Here is a 23,412-nt window from a genome sequence, read left to right on the forward strand (position 1 = left end):
TCTCCGCACACTTGGCAATAAACTTGAAAAGACTTGTTAATATTAAAAAATGAAGATTGATGTTTAAAATTAGTTTTTTTAATGAAGCTTGACTTAACACAAAGCAAAAAATCTGTATTAATTACATTTACATTGTTTTGTGCCTGTCTCACTAGGAACTCCTGTGTTGAGAGCAGACACAGTTTACAAAAAAAATAACACGATATTGCCTTTAAAATATAAGACAATCAGCATATAATTAGGTTTTAATAAAATCGTTGATGTTTTTGTTGTCAAAACTTGGTGTAAGTTTATTATTTCTAATCATTTGTGTTCTGTCTAATGGGCAGTGAAAGTGTATTGTAAAGTTTTGTTACAAATAATTTAAAATTTATTCGACCGAAAGTAGTTTTAGCGAAGCAAGAAAAAGAGAGATATATTTTTATAATTTTTGTACCATTTATACGATTAATAACAATAATTTTCATACAATTTGTAACATTGTTCACCGCCTTCGTGGTCCGTGACAAGCTTCTCTACTAGCAAGCCGGAGATTGCGGGACCAAATCTCGGAGTGCGCAAGTAAATTTTATTTTATTAATTTGTGTTATTTCACAATTTACGCATTTAAAATAATAAATAGCATTTGCATTACGTTACAGAGTGGAAGATAACCTCAGTATGACCCTGGTGTAAGACCATCATTCAGAATTAAAACGTTGCTTGAAATGGCTTTCGCCGCGTTTGATGACCAGATCTGAATATCCAGGTACATCCCAACCTTCCTCCACACTTCTCCTTCCCCTCCCTGCTACCGTCAGCATTACAACATACCCCAATCGGGGATGCCTAGTCTCACTGGCTTCAGACGATTGGGAGCAGTTGGGTCTCTTGTGTGGTTCAACATTAAAATATAAATATATATTTTTTAAACACACAAAAAAATCTAAATAATTTACTCTTTAAAATTCTTAAGAAACTACGAATCAAAAATATTCACGAAGAAATACTTTTTGCTTTTTTTATTGAATACTTAACGAAGACTTATTACGCACATACATAAAGATAGCAGCCAATAAAAATGTGAGGTGATAAAATGAAGATAATGCTGGTAGTTGTTATTCGAAGTATGATATAGTTAAATGTAACCAAAGGAGATAGGGTCCCATTAGCTCAGTTGGTAGAGCAGCGCCCCGGCAAGGCGAAGATCCTTGGTTGAAGTCCTAGTTGCGCCCGTATCTTTTTCTCATTTTTCTCTTTCAAATTTAGTCTTCAATAATTAAATATTGCTTATATTGTCTTCAATAATTAAATATTTTCATTTATTCATAAATATTTTGCTATTGTATTCCACTTGCGCAGATGAAGAACTAGATGTACTTTACACTTATATATGTTATAAAGTGACTCCTAGCCCATTCTAAAAATTTCTACTGGGGCCAACGATGCGCCAGTGGAAGGTTGCCAGATGCTTATCGGATTGGAAGTAATTTCAAGTAAACTGCGAATTTGCATTAAAAATGTTTTCAAACTCATCAGCATTGATTTCTTAAATATTTTATTGTAATAGCTTAAAATATACACCTATTAATGATGCTATTCTTTAAAATGAATTACCATAATATTTATTCTATTATACAATACTACATGAGTTGCCAAAGTATTGTGGAAATCGACTCAACGATTAATAAAAATAAAGGACAATATTTGTGTGGGACTTTCCTCGTATAAGTCTCGAGAAAATTCACATCCCAAGTGACTTTATTTAAAATTATATTTCAACATGAGAAGCCCCAAATCCCTTTAGCTTATTTCTGTCTAGACAGTAAATAAATCATTTTGAGATAAGTACCTCAAAGTAATGCATTAGAAATAATATGTACACTTAGCCTTTACCTTCATGTGAGCCTGGAACTGATCAAGCATGTGTCATTGAACTGTGTTTAGTGAACTCAACTCTGTTTTTCGGGGAATTTTCTAGCAAATAATACTACTTTTTATACATAAGCTTTGGCATATCGAATAAAATCCACTTCGATTCAAAATCAACAGTGTAATAATTTAGTATTTACGTCTGCCATAAACGTCAACCAAAAATTTTATTTATTGTTTTAGGTTAATGTAAAAAATTCCTTTAATATTTTAGTAGCATGCCGAGTGGTGAAAATGCAAAATAATCCAACTAATTATCTAGGGGTAGATAAAAGGAAGACTGGGTAGTCAAAGACCCTGTAAATCATTGCTTCGACTCATACGTGACAGGTTAAATTAGATTTTCGCCACTAGGTTAAGATTTCCCCTGATTATAGCCTCCGATAGATAGAACAAGACAACCGAAACGGAGAGAAAAATTCACGTCATCCGACTAGGAACATAAATTTTCATTTTTCAAACAAATAAAATGATATACCAATACGCAGCAAAACGTTTGACTGCAATTCATATACAAAATTTCAAAATTAAACACTTCTGTGCTGTTATTTTGAAAGCGTATCCAAAAACGATTTAGGTTGACGCTGTTTTGTAAAATTGAACTCATGAAAAAATTGTATAAATCTAACATAAATAAATAATAAATTAAATTTAAATATCCTTCGGGATTGAAAATTCTATCTATATTTTTTTGTTTTTTTTTGGTTCTTATAACAACCACAATCCGTTTCAATTCCACTGAACCAAACTTTGCTCACATGGAAATAACATAGCGTTTTGATCACAGCTCTCGCTCTTGAAAATATGATCAGAAGGAACTGCACATCAAAGATTAAGAAATGATCTTTCATAAGGTACCTGTATCTTTACGGGTACCTACATAAGAATGTAGAAAAAGAGATACATACATTTCTCTTTTTTAATGTTTAACGGCTTCTGTCATTGATAGCCAAAGTTTAAGAATATTTTAATTTTTTATTGAGTGATATATATTTATAAACTAGAAGAAATCATTAAAGTTTGTGAACCACAGCTTGAACCATACTTATAGCCAAATCATTAAACAAGTACCTAGTGTGGAGTTCATTCTGTCAACAAATTATCTTCAGGCATACTCAAACACGGTGGCATGAAGGCAACGTGCACATAAATTATGGTCATTATGTGGTCTGTGCGAGTAGCTGACTTCCTACCAATAATACGAACGGCGAATAATTGACGTAGACTCGAAATTAAATATGCTTTTTGGAAAAAACACAACATTCCCGAGTTACGAATAACCTGACAATATTCGAAAAATTCTTTTTCTATCACTGTAAGCAGAAAATGTTGCTTGAGAAATGGTGAAGGACTTAGCTAGCAGAGAAATGAACCCACGACGCCTTGGTGGGAACTCGTCGAATTTGACCACTCACCAACTAAACAGTATACTAATACTAATAGCTTATACTAATTTCTCATTATAGCTTTAAACGATGGAAATTTTAGTTTTTATTTGAAAAAATACCTGAACTTTACTTATTAATTGCTTTTTGTTGCAATTTTACACAATAATTAAGAAAAAGATTTTCAATATATAATTTTTGTAATTTTCAAATTAAAAAAAGCGTTCAAATCTCAATTAAATATTATTAATAACAAATTTTAATAGCCCTCTGTTAAATCTATTTTTACATTAATACCTATATTCATATTTACTCTTATTTAGACATATTTGATTTTATAAAAGTTTTTTAAATTCAATAATTACCTATTTTATAACAATTTTACGCAAATATTTTTTATAACAATAACTCATTAAACACCGTTCATTGAAATATTTTTGCCCATAAGTACTTATTTGTATCGTATAATATGTATTAATTTTCATAATATGTTTATCCTGACGAAGAATCCACCTTTTTTTCATTTCGTAACTGGTAGCTTTTACTTCAAAGTTTTATATATGTTACTTACGAAAAAAGATTTTCCAAGACTGTTAAATTACTAAAAAAATATTTTGAGACTGTTAAGTTAATTATTTTTACAGTTTGATTTTTGAGCATTGAAAACGTTGTATATTTTACAATAAATGCATCCTTAGATAATTTTTTTGCAGTTGCATAAAATACTTAGTGAAACTTCCTAACATTGTTTCCTTTCGAAGAAATGCATTAGAAGTTCTTAAAATTATTATTGTAGCTTTTTATTCGAATATATACCTACCACAAAACCGTAAAAGATAAATGTGGGAAAAGCGATCAAAATTTTCTTTGAACTCAAAATGAATAATTATTAAGTGAAGCAATCGAATGATTTGATTATAGGTGTGGTCCACTTAATACATTGTTAAATTAATTATTAGAAAATAAATAACTATTTAGGTACCTTTCCGTAAAACTCTAAATAATGTATTTCGCGAAATGGAAAGGAAACTAAGAATGCATATTCGCTACGAAATTACAATGAGATTCTTTTGTTTCTTCGACTCCCCCTGAGCGGGCTCTGACATATAACTTCTAACATGATTCATAAGTCATTTATGGATACTTCTCAATTTATCTTTGGTAATATCGAGCTACCTACAAAAACATTTATTTATAATGTGCATCTATTTAAGAAGGTATTATTATTTAGGTATTAGTTGTCTACGTTGTCCAATTCCTGTACAGTGTACGCGGTAGAGTCACAATCACATGTACAAAGAAACGCACACAGTGGTAAATGCACCGTGCGAATGTTGGTGCATCGCTGTGTTGGGTTGAACCGCAGTTCATTCCCTGTCTGGCCCCCTCCCCCCGGGCACCCTGCCACCCCACCAACCCCCACCTCTAACCACCCCACTGCTGGTGGTGTGACCCAAATGACTTGTTAACTGAGAGCTTTTACAGTTTTAAATAACGTTATCATATTTTGGTGTTTATAGGTTTTAAGCTTAGTTTGAATGAGATGATAACGCATTCAAACTAAATAGGTACCATTCTCTGTTATGCTGTGTGCAGTGTGACGAAACTTAATAATATCTTCCTCAATGTGTCCTATTTCTCATTGCTGTATTCATGTGTAAGAATTTACCTATATACTATCCTTTTTCTAGAAATTTACATATTTATTTATTAGCTTTTCCCGCTTTGTGCAATGTTACCTTTTTTTTTTTTTTTTACAGTATTACCGCACAAGAGTCCCAACTGCTCCCGTCTGGAGCCAGTGAGACTATGGCATCCCCAATTGGGGTATGTTGTGAGGCTGAGGGTATTGGGGAGGGGAGGGAGATGGGGAAGAGGAAGGTGGGGAAGTACCTGGCTATTCAGATCTGGTCACCAAACACGGCTAAAGCCATTTCAAGCAACGTTTCAATTCTGAATGGTGGTCTTACACCAGGGCGATACTGAGAGTATCTTCCACTCTGGAACGTGCCGCAAATATACTATATATTATTTTAAATTAATTAATTGTGAAATAACACAAATTAATCAAATAAAATTTATTTGCGCACGCCGGGTTCGAACCCGCGACCTTCGGATCTGTAGTCAAAAGCGTATACCACTAGACCACGCCGGCCGTCAAACAAATGTCCTGTCCGTAAACAAATAAATGTTTACAAGAAATGTTCATGGATCATCCGTTAATCCGAAAATAAATGACTTTTTAACCACCATTATTTAATCAAAATAATCGACATGTTTCGAAACCAAGGATTAACAGAAATTAAAAATTGGTAAATATAAGAAAAACAAAAAAATGTAAATTAACTCATGGAAAAAAAATATTACAATGAACTGTGATTAACTTTTTTTTTAATAGTTTTCCGACTTTATATCCGGGTTAAATCTTCCCCATAGGAAAAACTAAGCCCTTCCTCACACTTTTCCACAAATGATCATCTAGTCAATCCACATTATGCAAGTGCATTATATAAGCAAAATAAATACAAAACAATACAAGAACAACACGTCAACTCACCAGAAATCAAATAGGAAAATAATTCACCGACTCCAGATATTTTCATATCAGAGGGTTCGGCTCGGTAGAACTCCTAACAGGGCCTATAAATCCTACTGATCCCTAAACATAAATATTTAAAAAATCTTTCGTTACCCTACATGTATTTAAAATGACTGATTTTTGCATTTTTATGTATACATTTTTTGATAGATATAAATAAAACGTAACTATTTATTTAAATAATATTATTATAAAATAGGTAATTACTGTGTTTATATAAGAAAGACTTTTTTAAATTAACAAAACGTTATCAAAGATGTCCAAATAATAATAAAATAATACGAATATAGGTATTAATGTGAAAATAAATTATTAATAATTTTAATTTAATTTACTGCTATTTAATACTTTTTTCAATTTCTGAAATTGAAAATTATACATTACATATTTCTAAAACTATATGATATGTAAATATAATAAATTTGAAAATATATATTTTTATATTGTAACTAAAAATATACAAGTACCTATATATTAATTTAGGTATTCTGTTGTATGTATTATTTGTAACAACTATAAAATTTTTAATATTTCACTTCTATTTGAATTCACTACTATTTAATCAGATTAATCGACATGTTTCTAAACCAATGGTTTACATTTAATATTTCATATTATTATGAGCAATTAAAGGTTTCTTGGGATAGAATTGGATCGTTTCTTGAGATTCAGGTAGGGTCGTTGGAAATTCCCCATAGTATCCGGTTTGGATTATGAGTGTTTGCTTGCTGTAAATCTAAAACATTTTAATGCCTGTTTATTTAATATTTATAATAGTTTACGCTATGTAGTCCAGTGCAAAAATAATTCAACACGTACTTCGCCACGATAAATATAACATATAATATTTTTACACCACTTCGAACCTGCTATGTATAATAATTAGTCCATTGCTAATATAAGATATCGCAAATCTCAGAAATTTATATCATCTAATGCTTTTTCATAAATGTACTTGATTAGTGAGCAAATAAATAAATATAGTTTTCTGTATGAATATTGATTCGATTTCATAAAGAAAATCTTTCAATTTAAATACAGAGTTCAGGTTTGCTGCTTAGCTAAGAAGAAGTGTAGATTGCGGCATCGTGTTTTTTTAGGCGCGAGCAATTGCGCCTTCAAATTTGAGTTCAGGTTTGCTGCTAAGCAAAGAAGTAGTGTAGATTGCAGGATCGTGTTTTTTTAGGCGCGAGCAATTGCGCCTTCAAATTTGAGTTCTGGTTTGCTGCTTAGCTAAGAAGTAGTGTAGATTGCAGGATCGTGTTTTTTAAGGCGCGAGCAATTGCGCCATAAAATTCGAGTTCAGGTTTGCTGCTTAGCTAAAAAGTAGTGTAGATTGCAGGATCGTGTTTTGGTAGGCGCGAGCAATAATATAACGCCTTAAAATTCGAGTTCTGGTTTGCTGCTCAGCTAAGAAGTAGTGTAGATTGCAGGATCGTGTTTTGGTAGGCGCGAGCAATTGCGCCTTTAAATTCGAGTTCAGGTTTGCTGCTTAGCTAAGAAGAAGTGTAGATTGCGGCATCGTGTTCTTTTAGGCGCGAGCAATTGTGCCTTCAAATTTGAGTTCAGGTTTGCTGCTTAGCTAAGAAGTAGTGTAGATTGCAGGATCGTGTTTTGGTAGGCGCGAGCAATTGCGCCTTTAAATTCGAGTTCAGGTTTGCTGCTTAGCTAAGAAGAAGTGTAGATTGCGGCATCGTGTTTTTTTAGGCGCGAGCAATTACGCCTTCAAATTTGAGTTCAGGTTTGCTGCTTAGCTAAGAAGTAGTGTAAATTGCAGGATCGTGTTTTGGTAGGCGCGAGCAATAATATAACGCCTTAAAATTCGAGTTCTGGTTTGCTGCTCAGCTAAGAAGTAGTGTAGATTGCAGGATCGTGTTTCTTTAGGCGCGAGCAATTGCGCCATAAAATTCGAGTTCAGGTTTGCTGCTTAGCTAAGAAGTAGTGTAGATTGCAGGATCGTGTTTTTTTAGGCGCGAGCAATTGCGCCATAAAATTCGAGTTCAGGTTTGCTGCTTAGCTAAGAAGTAGTGTAGATTGCAGGATCGTGTTTTGTTAGGCGCGAGCAATTGCGCCTTCAAATTTGTGTTCAAGTTTGCTGCTTAGCTAAGAAGTAGTGTAAATTGCAGGATCGTGTTTTGGTAGGCGTGAGCAATTGCGCCATAAAATTTGAGTTCTGGTTTGCTGCTTAGCTAAGAAGTAGTGTAAATTGCAGGATCGTGTTTTTTTAGGCGCGAGCAATTGCGCCATAAAATTCGAGTTCAGGTTTGCTGCTTAGGTAAGAAGTAGTGTAGATTGCAGGATCGTGTTTTTTTAGGCGCGAGCAATTGCGCCATAAAATTTGAGTTCTGGTTTGCTGCTTAGCTAAGAAGTAGTGTAAATTCCAGGATCGTGTTTCGGTAGGCGCGAGCAATAATATAACGCCTCAAAATTCGAGTTCTGGTTCGCTGCTCAGCTAAGAAGTAGTGTAGATTGCAGGATCGTGTTTTTTTAGGCGCGAGCAATTGCGCCATAAAATTTGAGTTCTGGTTTGCTGCTTAGCTAAGAAGTAGTGTAAATTCCAGGATCGTGTTTCGGTAGGCGCGAGCAATAATATAACGCCTCAAAATTCGAGTTCTGGTTCGCTGCTCAGCTAAGAAGTAGTGTAGATTGCAGGATCGTGTTTTGGTAGGCGCGAGCAATTGCGCCTTTAAATTCGAGTTCAGGTTTGCTGCTTAGCTAAGAAGAAGTGTAGATTGCGGCATCGTGTTTTTTTAGGCGCGAGCAATTGCGCCTTCAAATTTGAGTTCAGGTTTGCTGCTTAGCTAAGAAGTAGTGTAGATTGCAGGATCGTGTTTTTTTAGGCGCGAGCAATTGCGCCATAAAATTCGAGTTCAGGTTTGCTGCTTAGCTAAGAAGTAGTGTATGTTGGCGTCCGTCCATCTCTTATCTTTCGATCAGTCACTCGCTCATACGCGTATGGTATAGTTGTGTTACTAACGTCAATATGGGCCGCCCGAAAGTAGAATTATCTGAACGAGTAAACAAGTTCAAAGAGGATGGCTTGTATTTAAGCGATACTTACATCTTAACGTCCAAATACTGCAACGTGCGTTTGGAAGGAGAGAAGTTAGATACTTTGAATAAGCATACGACTTCTTTTACTCATTTAAGAAAGAAATCTGATCCTGATCCTCAACCAGGGTCCCCTAGAATAAAAAGGCAATCCACAATAGTTGGTGCTTTTGAAGTGCAAAAGCGTGCCAAAACGGAAAAAGAGGAATTTGTGCTTGGCACTGTCAAAATGTGTTTGAAAGCAAATATTCCGTTGAATAAACTAGATCATCCAGCTGTTCGCAGTTACATGGAAAAATATGTGCCTGGCTCGGGTAACCTGCCTTCTGGAAATAATTTGAGGCGTAAGTACGTACCACAGTGCGGTGTTTCGGAGAAAGATGAAGTGAAACAAAAACTAAAGGATCAGCCTGTAGTTGTGGTGGCCGACCAAACTTCTGACAAACAAGGCAGATGTGTCTTTGCAGTTTTACTTAAAACTGTCTCTTCAGAACCACAGCAGTCTTGTTTCTTAGCAAGTGTATATTTTTTAAACACTGCCAATGCTTCCACTTGTTCTCAAGCAATAATTGATACTTTGAAAGAATACGAAATTCAATACTCTCAAGTACATGGTTTAGTGTCTGACTTTGCAAGGTACATGGGTGCATGTTTCAACTTGCTAAAAATACTACTGGGTGACCATGCACTGCACTTTCAATGCTGGGCGCACAAAGTGAATCTTGTGGGTGACATTTTTGTAAAAGAATTTAAGGAACTAAACTCTATTGTGGCTAAGACAAAGTCAGCCTTTTTGCATTCTAGAAATATGAAAAGTTCCTATTTAAACTTTCTACGACAGCATGCTCCACAATTAACTCCAAAACTTTACCCTTCGCCTGTTGTAACCAGGTAGAATTCTTGGTTTAAATCTGTGTTTCATTTGAATATATGCAGCAAATTATCGATTTTCTTAATGAATACGAAGACGACAATTCTAGCACTATTTACCTCAACGAATGTTTTGAAAATGACATTCTAACCAGTAAAATTCAAGTTCAAATTACATTCGTATGAGAATTCTGTCCGAAAATTATGAAATTAATTGACAATTTAGAAGGTTCAAACTATTCGTTTGCACACATTTTTTGGAGTAAATTAGAAGATTTGAAGCCTTCTCTTCAGCGTCAATGTGAAGGCTCTTTTAGCGAAAAAACAATGAATATATTATCAACCGAAAATTCTATCGATCACAGCATGATGTTGAAGACAGCAGCTCCAAAGAGCTTGGATAAATTGTTGGTACACATGGGGGGCCGAATCCAACAAATGAGTGATACAAGCACATTGGCAGATTATTTTGTCCATCGGAAGCAGCAAATGTGCCCTCTTCTTCTGTCAATTCAAATTCCATAGTGGAAAGCTTCGCGAAAATTCCGTTTTTCAAAAGTGTACCACAAGAAGAACTAATTGACGGGTACTCTCATTTTCACAGACAATTACTTCGATTGGTCGGCCAAGAAGCTCCTGTGGATGTAATGCAAGTTTTAGTTACATCAAAATCTTGCTACACTGGATTTGCAAAAACAGCTATTCAATGTCTCAATTGCCCTGTCAATAGTGTTGATGCTGAGAGGTACTTTAGTATCTACATCATTGTCGTAACTGATCGCAGGCAAACAATGAAAGATGAAAATGTAGAAATTACACCAATGCTAGCCTTTAATTGAGTTTTTAACACTGTATTTTTTTGCGAAATAAATGCGAAATTTTCTATTTTGAGTTTTTTTTTAATGCGAAATCACGATTTTTTATTTGCGAAATTTACGTACCCAATGATAATTGGGTACGTAAATTTCGCAATTATAACCAATGAATCCACCCATCTTTTATCGATTATCACATATTATCAGGATTAAAAAAAAAACGTTAACTTTATAATCACACAACTCTTGAAAAAAAAGTCCTGAGAAATCATTTTATTTTAAAGTTTGCTAAATATATTTATACTCGAATTTAAAATAATCATCTCATATTTAATATTATACAACAATATGACCGGAAATCGGCTGAACTGAAAAAATCAGCTACAAAGTGGTTACAAATACAATTTTACTAAATCAATTTTGTCATTTAATTCCCAAACAATGTGTATATATATTCATTTAAATTAAAAAAGCAACTTCACATTAGAAAAGAGAGGACAACGAACAAATAAGTACATTGACTAAGTGTTACGGACGGACATACACTTGAGCTTATAAAACTTGGGAGCTGTACTCACAGAAACTGGGGTTTAGTTGTAGTACAGGGTCAATTGTACCGGTATAACCATCCCCCGAAAACATTAAAACAGAAACAATATAAACTACTAAATGCGGATAAATACTACATAAATTTAATCAATTATCCCATATTTTTAGATTCAATAAGTACCCACTCTATGATGTACCTAGAAGTAAAACTAAGATATTGCACAATATTGGAAAAATATGGCAGAAATCGCTCCAGTGGATAAAGTAATAAAACGTAATTTATAAGCACTTTATAAAAAAAATTGTCTAAAGAAACAGATAATTTTTTAAAACAATTATGAAAGTATATACTGGAATCGTTAATAAGTCGTTTTGAAATATTTCGCCGTGTTTAGTAATCAATAGTATCCGGGAACGCGGTGGCAAAACGTAGAAATAGTCCATAGCCGTTGATTATCAAAGATAAATTAAAATAAACTTATTATATGGGTGAAATGTATTCTAAACAGGTTGTTGTCACATCCCGGCCACAGTCCGCAGGTGCATTGTCTTAACAACGAAGTGAAGGTCTGATCACATTTTCAATACAGTATTATTTTTTAACGAAATTAGTTTTCATACAGAGAATATCCAAATAAACCTTTTTTGTATATAAAAACATATCGGCTTCTTTGTCTTGATGTGGTGTGATTTGATTTGAATTTTTTATGAAACATTAATATGAAGCATCGAGGAATTATCAAAATTTAAATAAAAAATATTGAAGTGTTTTACGCTCTCCTCTAGCTGGTATTAGTATAACACTGCACTTGTGTTCGGTTCATCAACAAACTGTGAAACAAATCAGCCTCTCGTTGGGTGGTCATTTTAAATTAATTTTATTCGTTGATGTATTAATGTCTAATATTAGTCTATAATGTTATTACAATAATATTGATATTTTGTAATTTTTATGCTTAAAACACTTTATTCAACTTCTCGAAACTAGCTGTAGCTTTTGTAGGAAATATGATTGGCATCTGATTATAATATTGACAATATTTCTGTTTTCATTAAAAAAAAATTGTGAATACCGCAACAGAGTCCCAACTGCTCCCGTCTGGAGCCAGTGAGACTATTGCATCCCCAATTGGGGTTGTTGTGAGACGGAAGAAGGTATTGTGGACCTCGAAGGAGATGACGAGGAGGAAGGTGGAAGAGTACCTGGCTATTCAGATATGGTTACCAAACACTAATTGTAAAATAGTACAAATCAATTTTAGTGAAATTTATTTGAGCCCGCAAACTTCGGATTGCTAGTCGAGAGCCTTACCCCTCGATAACGGAGGCCGTCATTTAGGTTCGTTTTAAATTATGTTTTGCATTTGAAAGTAGACGTTTATTACAATTTGGGAGGAGGGTATGTGTACCGCCGCCCCGGGAACCATTTATTGGATAACCCACACTTCTGCCATAGGTCACCCCAAGTTGTTTGATATGTTTGGTGACTTAGCAGGAGTGCCCGAATTTATGGGGTGAGGTGTGTTAGGGGCTTAGCGGCGGATGCGCCTGCCTAATAACTGCGTGGTGGGCCGGATCGATGGGTCCTCTCTCAACGCATCGCCTTAGGAGAGTTAGATTCTTATGTATATCACTCGAACACACTGACCCCCAAATTACTACCCACCCATCAAACCTATTTACTTCCCAGAACTCACTCTCCTTCCTTTCCTTCAAAATTCCCCCAACACAGCATTCACAAAGATGACATAGGCCCTGAGGGTTTCGATTTTCCTCAGGGCCTCCTGTGTGGATATGATGTAAAAATATACAAGAAATAAACAACAATCTCGCTAAACGTTGGCGGTGACCTATGGTAGGGTTATTGGTTATCTAATAAAAGGTTCCCGGGGCGGCGGTACACATAATATTAATAATTCTCGAGGGCTCTGATGTACAGACATTATGGCTCCTGTTGATTGACGAACATATACTAAAACATCGTTGGTTGGAATTGTAACTTGAAATGACTTTAGCCATGTTTAATAAAAAACAAATTAGAATAAATTTTTTAGCAATCATTATTTAAAAATTTAAAAATTGAACTCTAACCAATCTAATCGCCGCAATTTCAATAGGCACATATTATGGATATTACGCTTTGTTTCAACTTAATCATTACAAGAAACTTACGTCGGCAGAGATGGTAAAAGATACATTAAAATAAAATTTTATTCAATCAAAGTTCAAAATTTCTCATATAAAATGACCTAGACAAACCTCGCCCCATGAACCCGGGCACCCCTGCTAAGTCACGAAACGTAGTAAATCATGCATTAAAGTTACATTTTTGTTTAATCAAGTTCAAAAGATTTTTTAAGCATGGATTTGACGTTTGCGAAAGTTACATTTCAAAATAAATACTCGTGAGGCAGTCTATCCTCTTTAAGTATAAAGTCATTTTCATAGTATATGGATGTACTAACAGGATCTAAAAAGTACAACAACGAGCGCGAAATTGGCGGTTACAAGTTACAACGCATGCAAGCCGTCAAGTTTGTCTGATATATATAGATCAACAAAATAGATCGTGTAAAATGTATATGCGACTGAAAAATGGGCGTGTCTTACAGCTTAATCTCGATGACACAAGTTGATCTATAGGGATTTACATATTATGTATGCCAGCTTGGGTAATGGATCAACATATCCGGGGTGGATCAACAAATGCAAACGGATCAACATATACCTGGCGTACCGTCGCGCGAGATCAACAAAGTACGAGAGGGGATAAATTTATATATTTATTGATTCAATTCAATTCAATTTTGTTTATTCATTTCAAAAACATAACAAAATTGTTAATTTCATTGCGTTTTTAAAATATTTTTGTAATAAGAATCCTTAGATTAATTAATTAATGATTAATTTAACTGTGACAGGTAACAAGATGTTTTTTTTTTACTTTTGTTGGTTATTAATGTCAAAGTTTTAAGGGTAGTTTTTTCTTCTCTTATTTTAACCAAAATAGGAACTGATGATCATAAAAAAGGCCCTTATGTTGTTGGTTTGGGTTTAATAAAAAAAATACTAAAGCCTAAAACAACTATTTTCAAATTATTACGTCATAACTATATAATGAAATGCATTATTTTCCATTTCCGGAAACTGAAATACTTCGCATTATTATTTTGATATTGATATATCACTGATATAAGCTGTTTTTTAAATCAAATGTGCGTTCTAAGCACGTGCCTATTTTCTGTATATTTACCAAAAAAATAAACTTAAATATAAAGTGTTGTATTACTAATAAACTTAAATCTTTATTCAGCTTTTAAAAAATGAAGCCATGTTATTTCTATTCGTTATTTACATGGCTGTCTACCTAAAAACTTTTCACAAAGGCAAAAAGATTATGAAGGAGGCACCACGTACTCACGTAATCATTGAAATGAGTAATATAGGTATATACATTTTCCATTTTCAATAAATCACGTCTCCTCAGGTGATAATACTATTTTGTACTAAGACATGTAGAAATGAATTGTATAGAATTACCTTACCGTTTAGTCGCAAGTCAAATTATACTCTAATACGTGCGTGTTCATGTTTTACAGATAATATAAGATGTGCTTCCAACTTCCAAGAGTTAGCAATTGATCGCAAATTGCATATTTTCTATCATCACGTACGGAGAAATACGTCAACGGATAGAATCCTATAAAACACGATGCAGTGGTGATTTGGTAGTATTCTGTATTAAGATTCTTTCGTATGAGTTCTACTATCAGTAAATATCAATTTACATTTCCAAGATGAACGCAAATTTATTTGTGGTAGCCTCTCTGCTTATGTGTTGTGGTGTGTCCAACGTTAGTATTATAAATCTATGCACCTAATAATAGAAAATAATGAGTTTTCAACTATTCAATGGGTGTTCTAAATGTGAGTTTTAAAAAGTGTTACGGGATTCATACTAGAAGTATGAAAAAATTTGCGTACATCTAAATAAAAATTCAAAAACAAAAACAAACACTTTTGCTAAAATGCAAATATGTAATACTATAGGTACCTATTATTTGTTCGCTTTTATCAATCATTCTTATAAAATTATTCACTTCACAAAAAAGTAGACATTTTTGATTTGCTATTTAAATTGAAAGGAAGTCCTTTCGTTCCGACATACTATTATAATGTGTAAATTAGAACATGCCATGCGAAATTCAATAGTGCTGACGCTTTCCGTTTTCTTTTGCACTGAGGCATCGCTGAGGCATCGACCAAAGTATTATCGGCGTGTGAACCTAAATTAACACCGAAACAAAAATATTCATCAAAAGAGAAAGTGCATTATCTCGCAGTCGAAAGACCTGAAGACGCATTGCTTTTTACCTTTTGTTGGTTTGCACTGAGCAAATTCGTCTTCCAGCATGTTCGGCCCATGAGTGTTGTGAAGATCATTTTTCAAACACGACTTTGAGGCAGATAGCAATATTTTCGGTAGAGGTTCTTACGGACTTTAAATCTTAAATCTTTAATTTATTTCTAGCAAACAATGTTACGATAAATTAGGATAACACTTTTGCCATAAAATTAACGATGTTAGCTGGTTTTGCGTACGTTTTTAGAATCATGAACAGCAAGACATCAAGTTAGGTTGTTAAGTTCATCTCTACATCTTGTGATGCGATGCCTTTCAGGCCTGCTATTGGCCTATAAAATAAACAAATTACATCCTAGGATTGAGTGATAACTTTGTGCTCTATTTTATATTGTAGGGAACTTCTATTTATATCTAGGCTTTCGAAGCGAGCCATCAAAGCAAGAAATTACTCATTGGTGGTGCTATTTTTAGATTGGAATTAGGTATTATTAGCTAATCTATTGTTATTGTATATCAATGCACTGCAGTATTCGGATCCATGATAACTCAACACAGTGACAATTCAACACACCTTTTAAAAGTGATATAAAGTCATTAAAGCAATGAAAATAAACTAACTATAAACCTAACCTACGTAACCTATAATGTGTCTTGAATTGTCATTTTAATGAGTTATCTGGTCACCGAGGTCTTTATTTTTATGTGAATAAGGTACAGGGACAGGAGTCCCAAATGCCGGGAGTCCCAGATTATTGTATCTTATGAGGCTGAAGGGAGTGCGGAGGGGAATCAAATTTATAAGAGGAAGTTTAGATAAAGATACATGAAGACAACTGGACCGATTTTTGTAAAAAAATTCATCAATGTTTTTTTTCTAGACGCACAGTCGCGTCATCAACGACCTGTTCCACCCCTCCGAGACCTATTCGGCCGTGGCGGAATTCCAGGACTTCCTGATTAAGGACTTCCAGAGGATCAGCTCCGGCCTGCCACTGGAGGCCGCGGAGAAGTTCTCGCTGGCGTACGAGCTGAGGGAGACGGAAGAATACGAGAAGCTAGTAAGCACCTTCAGGGATCTGAGCCAGGAGTCACAGCAAGAGGTTGTCAGCTACATGAACCAGAACAGGATGCTGACTGACGACTCCAAGGCGCTTCACGACAAATTAAGTGAATACTAAGCAACGTTTTGTAAGAGGACATTGTCCTTAACTAAAAGCAGCACTTTATAGAAATTGTTTGTGAATCGATAATAAAGACATAATAACGATAACTTTTTTTATTCAATAAAAATATTCAATAATAATACCCGTCCTTAATGCAACATTAAGGACGGGTTGAACAATTTGAATAATTCTTCAAATTTCAAAGTTAATTTTCAAGTTCTGTGAAAGATTTTCTGTTATTCTTTCAGTTTTTTCAAGCAGCTAGCCTATAATTTTATTTAATTAATATCAACGGTATAAATATACCATAAACAATGATAACATGTCACAGTTAAAATATTTTAAAAAAAGAATTACAAATATATGTGGCATTTGATTGTGAAATGACATTAGAGAGTAAGTAGGTAAGTAAGTAAACAAGAGATACAAGTACATAAGTTTGTATAGTGCAAATAAGGTAGAATTAGATTAAATTAATATTGATTGAAAAGATTTGATAGCATAGCCCTCTTGTACCTACCTTGCGTGCAGTTAAATAGATCTGCCACATCTGCGTATCTATTACTAACTTCATGCAACCTAGGTACAAGCGAGTGTTTGGAATACTCAGTCCTGATATTGTTGCATTTAAACAAAATTTTAGAACGAGTAGCTCTCGTGGGTATATGAAATTCAATGAGGTTAATTAAATCAGGACTGTCTATACTACCATTTACAATTTTGAACATAAATATTAATGATATGATAACAGAACTTGAATAGGACTTTCACTGAACTCGAAAATGAACGTCGAAATTTGACGAATTGTTCAAATTCTCCGAAACAACCCGTCCTAACCTAAACAAAACACACTTATTCGCCGCGCTTCGTACATTTTCACATTTCATACAGTGAATTCGACTTATTTAATTTCCTCACATTTTCAAACCTAAAAGGAATAAATAACATTCACACAACACTTTTTACTCGACACAGACAAGATCCATCGTCTCCCTTCCCCCCACTATCCCATCCCCAGGCGAATGTTTCTCATTCATATTCACTAAATGTATTTCAAACAACCGGTCATAGTTGTAGGCGCCTCCGGAAACAACCAAAAGTGGGTGAATTATGTCAATGGTGAATATAGTGATAATTGGTAATCTTTGAATTTTTCTTTCCGTAACTCTGGACAATCACTATATAATGCAATTGTAAATTGTGAATAAAACAAATCCAGTTCCGCGATAAAACAGAAAAAAACTGCCTCAGTAAACGATCAATTTACTATTGTCAATCGCATCAAAGACGTTGATTGACGTAACTATTGGCAATAAATTGATATTTATTGACTCCGGAAGCTTTTGGTGTATTATTACTGTTAGGTACATACTCCAAAGTCGCAATGTTATAACCCATTCTTAGAAAATATTTACTTGTTGGCAGCTATGATGCTATCACCGACGTAGTGAATGAAAAAACCATTCATTTTTCGATCAACTTTTTTATTGGAATTAAGTAAATTTTTGCTAAAATCAGCCAGGACGAGAATATTTTTTCTAAAATAATTGATCCAAATTATTTCCCGTGGCGCACATTAAATAATTCCAAGTATCTCGCACGACTTTATTATTTTTGTATGTTTTTGGGACAATGTAAATGATTATTACCTAACTAAATTATTCCGTCTGCGCGGCCTTTTTCATGCTAAACTTTTTAATGAAATGAATAATGTTAATAAAAAGTCTAAAACTAATATGTGCTATTTTATTTGTTTGTATTTTAAATTGTAAAATATAGGCCATTGAAGAATTCAATTTTTAATAATTTAAAACTGTAATGGCACTACTCCCCAATCAGACGCCAGAATAAATGATTCCTCTACAGAGGTGGGCAGAATTCATAAAAACAAATAGCTTGTTTATAATATTCTTATGAAAAATAAAATAGTTCATATCTTTAAAAAAACAATTATAAATGAATATTAATAAAACAACATTTTCCCTGCCGACGAAAAATCCGATTAACTGCCATCTGTATAAAAGGACCCGAAGCTATTCCTAACTTTTACATAATTTTGTATGTGTAGGAGTTCATAACGTTAAAATATCATAGATGTCATCAAATCATAAATATTCAGTTTAAAAATAATTATATTATAATTATGTTAAGTTTTGTAAATCTAACCTGCGTAAAGTATCATCAATTAAAACAATTCGTTTAAATACAACGATCCAACTAGATATAAATAACGCACCCTCTACTAGTTTCAAATATTAACACTTAAGAATTAATCTTCTCACAATAAACCATAAATAATATTTGGTCTTAGCCATAATGAAAATAACTTACTTCCTTTCTCCTTGTGAAATACTTATTTTACTCTTTCTACGGCAAATGCTCAATCCGCTGTTTTCTCCATAAAAACTCATAAATACTTACTTCTCATTATTAAAATACAGACAGATTATAACCGTGATCCTATAACCAGACTATTGTCCACAGTAAAATTAAGGGCAACGGGAGGTGTCTATCAAGTTCATATTTTTGGAATTAAGTACCATTTTTTTTTAAATACTTACATATGTGATACTCTAGTTTCTGTTTCGCAGCGATTAATCTCTCTGCGGCGGGAGCATGCTATAATGCCTGTTTTTAGATCAATGAGCCCTGCTTCAAATGATAAAATCTAGTGTGTCAATCAAATCAATTAAATTCTGTTTATTCATTTCAAAAACATTACAAAATTGTTAATTTCAATGTGTTTCTAAAATATTTTTGTAATGAGAATTCTTAGATTAATATTAACAGTGTGTATATCAACTATACCAGTAATAATAGAGCTTGCCTTTTAAAGGAATCAATAAGTCATACAAGCTGGCAGGACTGATAAAGACATTAACAGAAGAATGATTGTAGGAAAATAAATTACTGGACGATTCGTTTCATTAGTGCCTAATAAAGAGTAGGGAGAGAAAGACTTGCAATCCACAGAGTAATGATGTCCTGCCATATATGGCAATGAGGCATCAAACTCGCAGAGAAGAGAAGATTCTACCATAGATATGTTTAGGCGTACATACTAACTACTCAGTTTATTGACTGCCTCTTGACATCCATTAAGCCATTAGATAATATCTCTTTTATTTGTGACAACATTTGTTATCCCATCTACTTTTCCCCCTCTAATGTTGTAACGCAAAACTGTTACATATATTGTTATTGAGTTCTCATTACATAGACATAATCGAGATATGGCTGTATTTGTTTCACAAATTTACTAGGTTATGTACTACAGAGTTCAATGTATTAGCATTGCAGTAAATATTGGACCCGCTAAATAGATATTGTGAAATGTGTATAAAATAGGATATTCAATGATTGTACAAACTTGATAATTATATAATGTATATACTATGTATCTTCATAATGCAGTTGTAGTTGACTATAAAGACGGAGTTTATTCACCATCAATGTGTGAGCAGCCAAGGCCGTAGCTGTAGGAATGAGATGGGGGGGGTTCGATCCTGGAGGGGACCAACGGAGAAAGGAGAGGGGTTTATAAAATTAAAAAATAGAAAGAAGAAAAAATTAAAAAGTTATTTGGGACCTCTACTTCCACGACTTAATAATATCACATTAATTAAAGAGATGGTGCAAATAATATTGTTGTATTATTCCAGGAATGTAATCTACGAGTATGTACTATTCTATTTCTATTTTTTTCCTACATAACACTGAGGCCGATGGGGGTGTTGCCCAATCCCCCATGCCTGCAAATAGAATGCTTGGATGGTTTGGGTAACTAGGATGAATGAATGATGAAAGGAGTTTAAGGAGAATATATGACACGGAATGTGAACGGTAAAAGAAGTCAAGGACTCCTGAGGAAGACATGGCACAATCTAATGTACTGAATAAACTTAGACCAGTCAGCAGCTGAGTTGACATCAAGTCTGGTTGCTACCCAGGTGTGAATGATGCAAGGAGTGTGTTCCAAGACCGAGTTGTTTGGGGGTCCATCCTCTTTGCCTACCCCGGGAAACAGCGTAATGTTTAATTAGTTTAATTCATACTAGACGAGTTGCAGGAAAAGTTTTCTTTTCGCTTTTCTAGACTTAGTAAATTAACTAAATTTGCGGAGAATACTGCCTCACATTCACAAAACTATTTTATGATCCGTTAAATTCAATGACACCGTCCGACTGGCTTGACACTTTTGTGTTGCAATAAAATTAATAACATTGGCAGAGAAGTAACTATTTAAATAGATATTTCATTCTGTTGCATGTTGCCAAATAAAGTGAGATAATGGTTACTTCAAACATTATTATTATTCTTTTGTATTGTGCCAGTGTGGCATTAAATTATTGTGGGAATCAAAAAGGATACAGCTTCCATTCCTGGCTAATTACAGCATTCAGGAGAAGGATTTACCGGTCTGCAACTGTTGCGCAACAAAAATCTGATGTTAAGATACTAGACATACTTTTAAGAGAACAAAGCATTCAAATCCTCGATAAATTAATTAGAAACGTGGGTGAATAAAGAAAATGCAGATATGTATAAAACTTATTTAATTTTCCAGATATTTACACATTAGTGCAAATAAAATAACATATCAAATTGATGATCATATCTTTCTGCAAGAAATCCTGATACTGTTTTAAATCTTGACCTGCCACGTAATTACCTTATTTATTAAAGGACAAAAGAGTATTCCAACTAAATTATTTTAGAATTCATTCATTTGTAAGAAATAATAATTGCTCAATATAAATAAAGAAGAAAGGAATACATTATGTTAGACTTGAATTTTGTATGAATTGACAATGTATAATAATAATTTCCATTTATTAATCTATGACTTTGTATCTAATCATTCGACATCACATAAATATAGTAATAATAAATCGAGAATCCTGCCTTGGAGCACTGCCCTGGGAAAAAATAAGAGAACTTAAATTTAATGTAAAAACTTCTTCTTGCGAGTGCATAGCTTTCTTAACATTGCTATTAATATAATTTGAAGTGCAAATGTAATAATTTTCTGAAATGATTAACAACTTTTGCTAGGTTCTCTGTATTGTACACATATTTCAGTAAAATTACCACGCACAAGTGATTGTGGTATAAAACATCGGCAACCCCCAAGGACAATCCCTCACAGATCGGTAAGGAACCAACATAACCCGGTTGCAGAGAGAATGCATGATACTGAGAGCACTCCATACTTTCACTGCCTATACTGTTGTTGCTATAAGCAGGTGATATTGATTTCAAGCCAACCGGTGAGGGAGCGGCCCTAAGTATTAAACCTCGTGATGAAGTCCACAATAACTTATCGCTAACAACATGAAATATTGGCAATCGCAAAAACACATTTTAATTGTATTAGCTTGTAGCTTTGCCAATTACACATTCCTTCAGTGTACGCATTACAAATCGCTTTTAACACTTTTGAAAGAAAACAAATAAAATAAAATTGGTTATCAACATCAATACACATTTTTTGGGTTGTTTTTCAATTTTTTTAATCGATTTTCTTGTGCTGCCTTGATAATCAATGTATCACATTTAGCAACATTATGATTCTATTTGTAACACAATCTATTTTGATCATAGGAGTTATTTATTACAAATGATACAATATATTAATACAACCAGCCGATGGATGAATGATATTGGTTCCATGATCCACAAACAAACAATAGATTCAGGCAACTGCAAATGTTTTCAAACAGGAACAGGTTGATAATGTCAAGAATACACAATGCAAATTTAAACGATGCACACGAATTACTTCAAAACGAAAGTTTGATAAAAATTTCCCCAGATTTCGCAAATGTCATTGACATATTAAATTAACGTGGTAGTTGTAGGACTGATCTTCTGACATCTCGCAGGACCCGAACAATGGTAAATTTGAGAAATAAACGAGTGTTCCGTTCCATCTATAGATAATTTTATTGACAAAACACTATAATAGACAGCCGTGACGTTGATAGGAATTGTGACATAAATAACTTTGCTAAATGTTGTCCACTGCATCCACTTCCTCATCAGAACTGATTTCATCTCCGAATTCGATATCTTCGTCAAATCCGTCGTCCACGAATGTGACAGTTTCATTAATACGAACGGTTTCTGGGAATTCTCCATATGTCTTGAGGTTTCTGGCTTCGTCAGGTGTATACCTCAGAATGACATCAGCCTTGGCATCTTGGTAGTCACGTAATCCGATGAGAATGATGTCTCCCTGGTTGATCCATACCTTTTTTCGAAGTTTCCCTCGTATGTGGCAAAGTCTCTTTGAACCATCGAAGCACATGGCTTCCAAGCGGCCATTACCGAGCATTTTTGTCACTTGGGCGTACTCTTGTCCATCTTCTTTAAACACTAACTCACGTTTTTCGGTTTCGTTCTCGTTCTTTCCACGACGCCGATTTTTACCTCCTTTTCCCTTATTCTTCGGCATATTTGTATTATTGAGATATACTGCTCAACATAAATTTTACAAGGGTCAAAATCTGCGTAGCGAAACTGCAACGACACAACGACGTCAACGACAGCTAAAACAGAGTGTCAAACTTAAAGAATTGACAGAAATGTTTTTAACCAATGGGATGCTAGGATTTCTTAATACTCAAGATTCTTCGAGTGGCAGCAATGTTGGTCTAGTGGAAACTATGATAAAACAGATTTCTAACGTAGAAACCGTTTC

The 23,412-nt window shown here is 34.0% G+C and overlaps 1 protein-coding gene across 1 annotated transcript; it reads right to left on the minus strand.

Moving 5' to 3' along the window:
* Nucleotides 1-21,250: 21,250 nt before the first annotated feature.
* Nucleotides 21,251-23,273, minus strand: eIF1A (eukaryotic translation initiation factor 1A). The gene has a single exon (XM_089634884.1). It carries the CDS (start codon nt 23,164-23,166, stop codon nt 22,720-22,722), a length of 447 nt encoding a protein of 148 aa, XP_089491010.1. The 5' UTR covers nt 23,167-23,273; the 3' UTR covers nt 21,251-22,719.
* Nucleotides 23,274-23,412: the final 139 nt, after the last annotated feature.

The sequence above is a fragment of the Hesperophylax consimilis genome, chromosome 8 (assembly GCF_061612785.1).
Source record: "Hesperophylax consimilis isolate HC1 chromosome 8, BYU_Hcon_1.0, whole genome shotgun sequence".
Taxonomy (NCBI): domain Eukaryota; kingdom Metazoa; phylum Arthropoda; class Insecta; order Trichoptera; family Limnephilidae; genus Hesperophylax; species Hesperophylax consimilis.

Bases quoted from the DNA above. Each gene is read 5' to 3' on its own strand.
- eIF1A (XM_089634884.1), bottom strand. From the start codon at position 23,166: ATGCCGAAGAATAAGGGAAAAGGAGGTAAAAATCGGCGTCGTGGAAAG.